Consider the following 8,422-nt stretch of genomic DNA (forward strand, 5'->3'; position numbering starts at 1 on the left):
GAATGCTGGGCTGGCAGCCCCCAGGCAATTCTGTCTGTTTCCAAAACAACTTGTTTGGCTTCAGGTTTTATTTGTGTTGTACAGGGTAAACCAAACTTAGCCCTTCCTTGCTGTAATTTAGCACACCTTCTGGATTTTTCTTTTCCTGAATAAAGGCAGCCATCTACCCATTAGGAATATTGCCTGCAACTTACTACCCACCTGACATAAAATACCTGAATTCAGCAAGAGCTGCACATGAGAACGTAAGGGACTTCCCAGGCAGAGACATACCTCACCGCCCACTGGAAACTTGCTATTAAAGAAGCTTAACTATGTTTTTAATGTTGTAAATCTCATTTTACCAGGTTAGCAACCAGAAACAGAACAACTAAGCACTGGAAACCATTTGAAAGGAGTGAGCAATTGCCCAGGCACAGAGCAAACAGGATCTGCAGGAGCTGTTTAAACAGTCTTCCAGGAAAGAGGGAACAGCAAGTAAAACAGAAACGCAAAGATTGTCATTGAGCCAAATAAACAGTTGCATCCTTAAAGGAAGGTGCTAGAACATAGTTTTCTTCTAGGAGGGTAAAACTAGCCAGAGCACTGCAGAGTGCGAGACCAAGTCATACCTACTACCCTGGCCATGGCCACACAGCCACCAGCATGAGGAGAAGACATGCTTAATATGGGACCATTCCAGGATTAGGGAGGCCAGAATGAAGAGCCAACACCTGAACAGGTATCAGATCATGTTCACAGAATCAGAGAATCCTAGAATATCGAGCTGGAAGGACCCATAAGGATCACGTTGATTCTCTTTCAGAGCCTAGTTGCGTTGACCTAGGAACAGCATTCATCCTTCACTGTGCATTTGTGAAAGCCCGCTGATGCAAGCATCTAAGAGGCACATCGGTGCTGTTGCCAATATGCGTACACAGATCAGATTGACTACAAGGTGATTTTGAAGGAACATCCTCAGTTGCCTAGTAAAATGTTTCAATGAATTTGTAAATCTGGTGGTCCCATCTCAGAGCTTTAAAAGACAACTAGTGGCTCTTCTCCTTTTATGGGTAAAACCTCAAAGCATAAACACGCCAGAAATAGCAAGTTCCGAATTCTTTCCTTTAAAAAAAAGCAAGCTTGAACCATAAACGCCTGCAACCCCTTATAAGAAAGAGGAAGCCACAGTAATTTAGAGCAATGTCTTGTAAGACTGAGGTATCCAAATACAAATCACAAGTAAATTTTCCAGATGCAGGGAATGCTAAGTTTTCTGCTCTACATTTTAGTCACCCTGACTTAAATACTGGCCTTAAAACATAGGAACCACAGACACGGAGGCACCAAGTCTGCTTCTGACCATCCTGGGTGCTGCAGTTACAATCAAAGAATTGTTCTTAGACACCACCATTCCACTTTATTTCACACGAGAAGCAAGCCTACCAAACAGAAGGAAGCCAAACTATGGAGCGTTTCCTTGTCACAAAGTCCTGAATTAATTTGTACCAAAACTTTTATGTTTAAAAGAAACTACCACAGGAAGATTTTTTATTATTGTGTGGTCTGCAGTTCTCATTTAGGTACCTGACAATATAAGCAGAGCCCGCATGAAGTTACAGAGCAGCTCTGTGGAACCTGAAAGGGGTCTAAGTCCTGTTCCCAGGAAAACTCATCCCTACCACTGCTGATACGAACTACACACTAGCTTTCTGCCCATGCATCCAGCATAATTTGACTTAGAAATGAAGCTTTTCCTCCTATGTCTCTAGTTTTCCGTACAACCTCAAAACTACATCAGACATTAAATAATTCATGTTTATTAAAAAAATGCACATCAGCAGTTTATGTAATTGAAGGACTTGGAAAGGCTACATACTCTTCTTGAAGCTTTTGGGTGGGGGATGAGGCTGAAATCCTCCTGCTGGAAGCCCATAGCTGCTCATTCGCTGGACAAGACTGGCTACGTTGCCAGATTTCTCCCTCCTGAGTGGCACGGCATCATCCTTGGGCTCTACATCCTTCTTAACTTCCTGAAACAAGAGATTTAAAAGATGGAGAGGCCATTTAAATTATCTAAGAGGCCAGTGTTTTGCACAATCCATAGACTAAGGGGTTTCAGGTACTTACCGTTAGGTGTGTAATGATGTATTATACCGAAAAATCATGATGGCCTGCCCCTAAACATACCACAGACCTTAATAAACTTGACCCTTCCATAGAATCATGTTAGTAAACCAAGCTGATGTGCTGAGAAAATTCAGAAACAGGAGCATATTTTACTCATGTATTCCAACCCTAAGAGAAGTAGTTTTCAGCCCATACTACAATGGCTTAAGTAAGGGCTCACAGCTGAAAGCATTTTTAAAAAAATAAATATTACTTCAATGACAGACCCATAGGAAAGTCCAAAGGCTGTTTACAGACAAGTTGCAATCATTCTGCCTGAAAGACACAAGTGGAAAAGAAAGCGTGATACAAGAAATAAAGTGGGAGGAAGCGAGAGGAAAGGTGTCAGAGGAAGTAACAGAGACATCATTTTTCTGAAAATTGTCTCTCACCTTCCTATCTTTCTAAATTGAGGTGTTAGCATTGTAATTGAATGTGCCAATCGAAACTGAGAAACCTATAAATAAGAAAGCATCAGTGCTTGACAAAAAAGTCCATGTACGCAGTTCCTCTCCCGCATCAGCTCATTAAATGAGACTCCACCAGAAAACAAACACTCTGAAGGAAAATCATCACTTTGCACAAGAAGAAACCCATTAAGTCAGATCGATGGCCCACCTAGCACAAAACACTCCCAGCAGCTGCAATCCAAGACGCTCTCTAGAGGAGTTAAGCCTTCAATCCAGATCCTCCCACGTTCCCAGAGCACCCATAAAGGGTTTCATTAAGGAGATACATCCCCTAACCCTCTCCCTTTCATGTCTTAGATGAAGCTGCCTAATCCATTTATGCACCCATAAGGTCCTGTCTCCCTCCACAGCTTCCTTGGGGACAGACACCAGATCTCTGCTATGTAAAGAAGCTCCTCTCTCTCATCTGCTTTACGCTGACACCTCACTAGTCCCATTGTGTACTCCTTACTGAAACTTCCTCATTGGCCACATAAACCTTGATCACATCCTCCCTTGGCTGTATCCTCTCAGCTTTGTCAGCCCACATCTCATCGCAGCTGCTCCATGCTTTAACCATCTATCTAGCTGCCTGTACCCATCCTGGTCTCAACAGATCTAATGACACTTGCCAGCGTTTTGGGTTGTCACTGCATTAGGAGCTGAGAATTTCAGAGAACTGAAAGCAACAATGCCAGATAGTCATGAACTGATGCTCAACTCACAACTGGCAGTTCCACGTAGGCATGATATGGATTACCTTTTCTTACACACATTACTGGGCATTTACCACCTCCAAGCTCACTTCCCACCTTCTTTAAGCCTGCTCAGCAGCTTGCCATCAGCATGGCATTGAACTGCATAAGACTTTAACAGCACAAAATGAGAGCGTCCACTGTGAAATCCCCACTCCAGAGATGCTAAACAACACCAGTACCACAACCAGCTCCTGGGGGATCCCATTACCAACTCTCCTCCATCCTGACAAATCACTGCTAAGTTCTTTGCTGCTTATTCTTTATGTTCCAAGCCATGAAAGAATTTTTCCTTCAGCCTCACAGCAACTTCATTCCTTCTATACCTTGATGGAGAACTTTATCAAAGACTTTCTGAAAACCCAAGAGTGTTACACACTAACACACGTGTGTGCTTAGCAAGACCCTCAAAGGTTGTCAGCTTTCTCATCTCCACAGCATTACAATGTCTTGAGGAGAGCAAACACTCAAAAGGACTTTGCAGATTTTTGTAATCCACTTCAGAATAATTCTTGCATCCACTACCAGCAGCCACTGGTTAAAAACTCCACTAGTTACTGCAGCTGCAATAAAATATTTAATCACATTTGGAAACAATATTGGCAACATATATACATACACCTACTAATGTTGTGTGAACTCTTAAACACAAGCCTGAAGACAACAAAACCCATGCGCAGATGGAATGCCAAAAACATGAGAAATATAATTCACCAGAAACTATCTGGTGCTTTCTGGAACATTAAGATCCAGGTTACTTAATGCAGCTGTCCAGCTGGAAAACTCAGCAGGTCTGGAAATCTGCTGATGCTTTCAAACATCTTACAAACCCAAGTCAAACAGTCCAAAGCACCTTCCTATCTCCCAAAAGAGCAGAGGAAGTAGAATAAGCAAGACTACAGACAACACAGTTTTTCATCCCACTCATCTACATTACATAAAGAGGCTTTTCAGAAAACAGGTGAGTAGTTCCTGCTGTTGCTGCTCCCCTTCATCTGCAGGGACTTCTGCCCTGGCCATCTTAGTTCTGCTCAGATGCCACCGTCCAAATCAAAACAAAAGCCCAAAGCACCAGAAGAGAGTCGACAGCATCATGTCTACCTCCCATTTGAGTAGACATTTCACATTTCAAAGAGTGTCATTCTCAGCCTTAGAGTTGTTCTTTAGCCAGTTACTTGCAAGTCTGATAAATTGTAAGGAATTAAATTTGGCGCCAGCTGAAAAGTTTGCCACCTCCAAACCACCTTTCTACCTGTCTTACTGACAAGACCATTCTGCTCAAGTGAAAATCATATCTGTGCTTGAAAACTTGCCTGGAGTGGTTCTATACCTGGATTTTTAGAATTATAACCTTTCACTGTGCAACATAAACAGCCTCTAAAAGCTTCCAAGCTGCTCCAGGAACTAATGCTTCCCCAAATAACTGGGTCCTCAATCATAACACTTTCTAGCGAGGAGTCACCTCCAGGCTCCTTACCCGGGTCTGCACCTCGCAGAAGGCTTCAGAAGTAGCTGCTTCAATAACTTTGTGAGAAGCATAGAGATGTAAAAGGGAGATGGGGAAGACATGCACAGGCAGTCTGGTCAAAAACGTAACAGCCCTCTTTTAATGTCTTTAATTTATTACAAGAAAAACAAAAAAGACCACCCCCACCCCACCCCACCACTTCCAAAGGCCAGAACATGCTGTAAAGCAAACATCACCTTCAACAATAATTTGAAGTAAACAGACAACATGCTTTTAAGTCCAGCAGTAATATCAAAGGCAGCAAAGTAATCGATAGGTAATAAACAACAGGAAACAATTTAAGACAAAAGCAGTGACTGCTACAAAAGACCCAAAAGCGAAAGAAGGAATGCTTGAGGGACTTTCTTGCCAGTCTTGAGTCAGTAATTGAAGTGGTGACATGTAAGAAATACCCAAAAGCCTAACACAAGACCAGCAATGTCAGATTTTAACAGAAAGTATAGTGGAATCAGATTTAAAAATAAGATCTAAAATAGTTCTATGAACACCCATTACATGATGAAAATCTTGCAGTAAGATTCAAACAGTGAGAATTTAATGATGAAGAATTTCATCAGAAGAAACCAGAAAGAATGACTGGAATGATTGGGAGAGACTGGTACCACTAGACCTTCCTAATACAGCTGAAATATTAAAGTTGAACACTTCAACACGCGCTTAAGAGAAACCATCAGGTTTTTGTAGCCTAAGACATATGAAAGGAAAAGAGGAAGCAAGGAAAAATAATCAAGGTGGCTACAGGATAAAAAAGGAGCAGAGAGCTGCAAATCAATCAGACTTACAACAAGCAGACATATCAGAAAGCATGTTGTGACCGTAGCATCACATAAAGCTGCTTTGCAATGAAGAGCGGAAAAATAATCACACAAGACTCTACTGCTACAGCAGCTAGTGATAAAACTGGTTTTGACAAAGAGCTACAGAAGAAGGGGTTAGTAAGCAGTGCGTGGACAAGCCAACAACACCCTTTCCCATATTTAACCTACTACCCTTTAGAACAACCTTGCAAAGGAAGCACTTTTTTTTCTTCTTGTTAAAGAGGAACTGCAGCATTAATTATCCTTCCTCAGGGCATTAAAAACCACATTAAAATCAAACCACGTTAAAGTAAATTCAGGAATCCCTGGTCTCCACACCTGCATGCAGTGCAGTACCCCACAAACCTGTATCTCACATCAGCCCTCTAACAGTAGGAAACTCCTCTAAGATTCACTTTCAAAAGCACATGATGGGATCCCCTGACACAGGCACCCGTCACCACTGCCAGCAACCTCATCCTGAACACCATCATTATGATCTCTGACCTTTTGGATACATTAAGGTTTTACAAAAGCAGTAATATCTAAACAAGACAGCTATCAGTTTGGATCTCTGAAATAAATGCAAATATTAATACACGCCCCTGTCAACGTTCGTAAGAGTCTGCAATTCATGTTAAATCTTAGTAAGAGTCTGTAATTCTTACCTATGCCCGAACAGTTGGCCTGAATTTCAGTGGTTGGAAAACGACACTGTCCACAAGTCTTGTCTCCCAAACACCACTATGACCAACCTGAACATGCCCAAGACTCCTATTCAGTGGCTTCACAACAAGTAAGGCATTTTTCTTTGTTCATTTTTGTTGTTTTTAAAGTCAGTCTCATATATTCAAATGAACAGAGAGAGCCTGTGCTGTGACAATACCAACAAAAAGCCTCCAGGACACTTCAGCTTGTTTTGAGATGAGGCCATCACCAGCTGCCAGCCAGCAAAAACGAAATGAAACTCTGACATTAGCTGCAGCTGGAGATTTTAATAGTTTTTATTATGCCAGTCCGCTGCAGTTCAAGGCTTGTCAGTGTTTCCATTAGCAACACAGATTTTACGCATTTATGACTTGGCAGTAGAAGGTCAATACGGACTGTCTCCTGGCATAAACCACACTCAACTGGGAAGTAACCACCCACTCTTTCTGTTGCAAACTACAGCACTAGTCATAAAGGTTTCAAGTCTTCATAATCTCTGCTAAATGCATATTTCACAACACTTACAAAACTTGCTGAAATCACTGCAGGCCGATAAGTAAAAATGCATATAAATCCAACTCAATAGTGAAAAAAAGATTGCGGTGATCTTAAGGGACTATTGTTTTCATTGCACCTGTCACAGTCTAACAATTCCTCAGGAAAATGTATATATTTATATATTAAAACCCTTTAGGTACAGCAATGTGAAGCAAGAATTACTCTTCTTTATACACAGAGAAAAACCTAACACATCTAAATTCATCCACAGCCTCATGATGACTATGAAAACAAACAAATAAGCAGGCGGTCCTGACCTACTTTTAAGCAAGCAGGCAAGCAGCCTTCCAACCATCAGCCGCTTGCCCATGCATCACTCTAGCGGGGACAGCAAGATCCTCCCCACTTCCCTTGCCAGAAGCACTAAAATTAGTAGGGCACTAGAGACAGAGAAAGCAGGTCAGGTCATCTGAAAGGACATGAGGAATAGATGATTATAAATATGGAGTCTACTCCTGAATTACAGGGTGCTGAGAAGGTCATTATCTAGCAAACCTAAATCCTAAATATTAAGATTTCAGCTGCTCATCTCCTTCTATACACATCATTATACCAAGAAAAAACACATTCAGACTTTTTACATGATTTCCACTATAAACTATGAAATAGAAGCTTGCACAAAAACAAGGTGCATTTCTGTTATCAGCTGAGTACATTTTAAAACAACATCTCAAGCAGCAGAAAATGGTCTCAATCTCTACAAAGGCCGAGATGAAGAATAGACAAAGGTAAATATCTGAGCCTTCATGTACAATTACACCATCTCTTTTTTCCCATCTCCTTTCTTCCCCATCAGAACAGCAATAAATAACACATGGACTAGCAAATTAAGTTTATGATTCATATTTTACTAGCAAATTAAGTTTATGATTCATATTTTACTGGGCAGAAAATAGTCAGAACCTGCCCCTTATTTTAGGGGAGAGGTAAGAAATGGAAGTTTGTGATAAATCTACAGGGAATAGTTTTGTTTATACAAGTTTAGCTCTTCCTCTCACAGCCTGCAAAACCCCGTCACTGAAAAATAACACATAAATACGTATAAAAATTTGTACAGCTGCATACAGATGAGATACTGTCAGCTGTAAGCTGCTCAAGCGCAATGAAACACCGTGGTTCCTGGGACACAAAAAAATCTTCATAGTTAATAATTTAAGCACCCATTACCTCGCATTTACAGTCTTAGTTACAGCCACAGAGTCAGGCATAGGGCAGCTTTAACAGCTCCTGTCTCTTAAATCTAAGATATCCCACACCTTCTCACTTTGCCAGTGTCTCCTCCTTGAACAGAAAACATGTTTTTTCATCCTCAATGCAGGCACCCATAGAGGCAAAATATTTAATAAAGGCAAAGAAAGATAAATAATTGGCAGCTATTCCCACCTGCCCCATTCCTTTGCCACACCTGCCATCAACAAAAGGGACAGATCAAGACAATTTATGAAACAAAACAGCTGAGAAGCTGCTGAGCTCTTTCCC

The 8,422-nt window shown here is 41.3% G+C and overlaps 1 protein-coding gene across 1 annotated transcript in view; it reads right to left on the bottom strand.

Moving 5' to 3' along the window:
• The window catches only part of CD2AP (CD2-associated protein), a 42,308-nt gene extending 39,161 nt beyond the window's left edge, over positions 1-3,147 (bottom strand). Inside the window, exons 1-2 of the mRNA XM_010142298.1 lie at positions 3,070-3,147; positions 1,859-2,012 (exon numbers count right to left, since the gene is read on the bottom strand). Coding sequence (XP_010140600.1) covers positions 1,859-2,012; positions 3,070-3,147 — 232 coding nt within the window. The remainder of the gene's footprint in view (positions 1-1,858; positions 2,013-3,069) is intronic.
• Positions 3,148-8,422: the final 5,275 nt, after the last annotated feature.

The sequence above is a fragment of the Buceros rhinoceros genome, unplaced genomic scaffold (genome assembly GCF_000710305.1).
Source record: "Buceros rhinoceros silvestris isolate BGI_N320 unplaced genomic scaffold, ASM71030v1 scaffold3868, whole genome shotgun sequence".
Classification (NCBI taxonomy): domain Eukaryota; kingdom Metazoa; phylum Chordata; class Aves; order Bucerotiformes; family Bucerotidae; genus Buceros; species Buceros rhinoceros.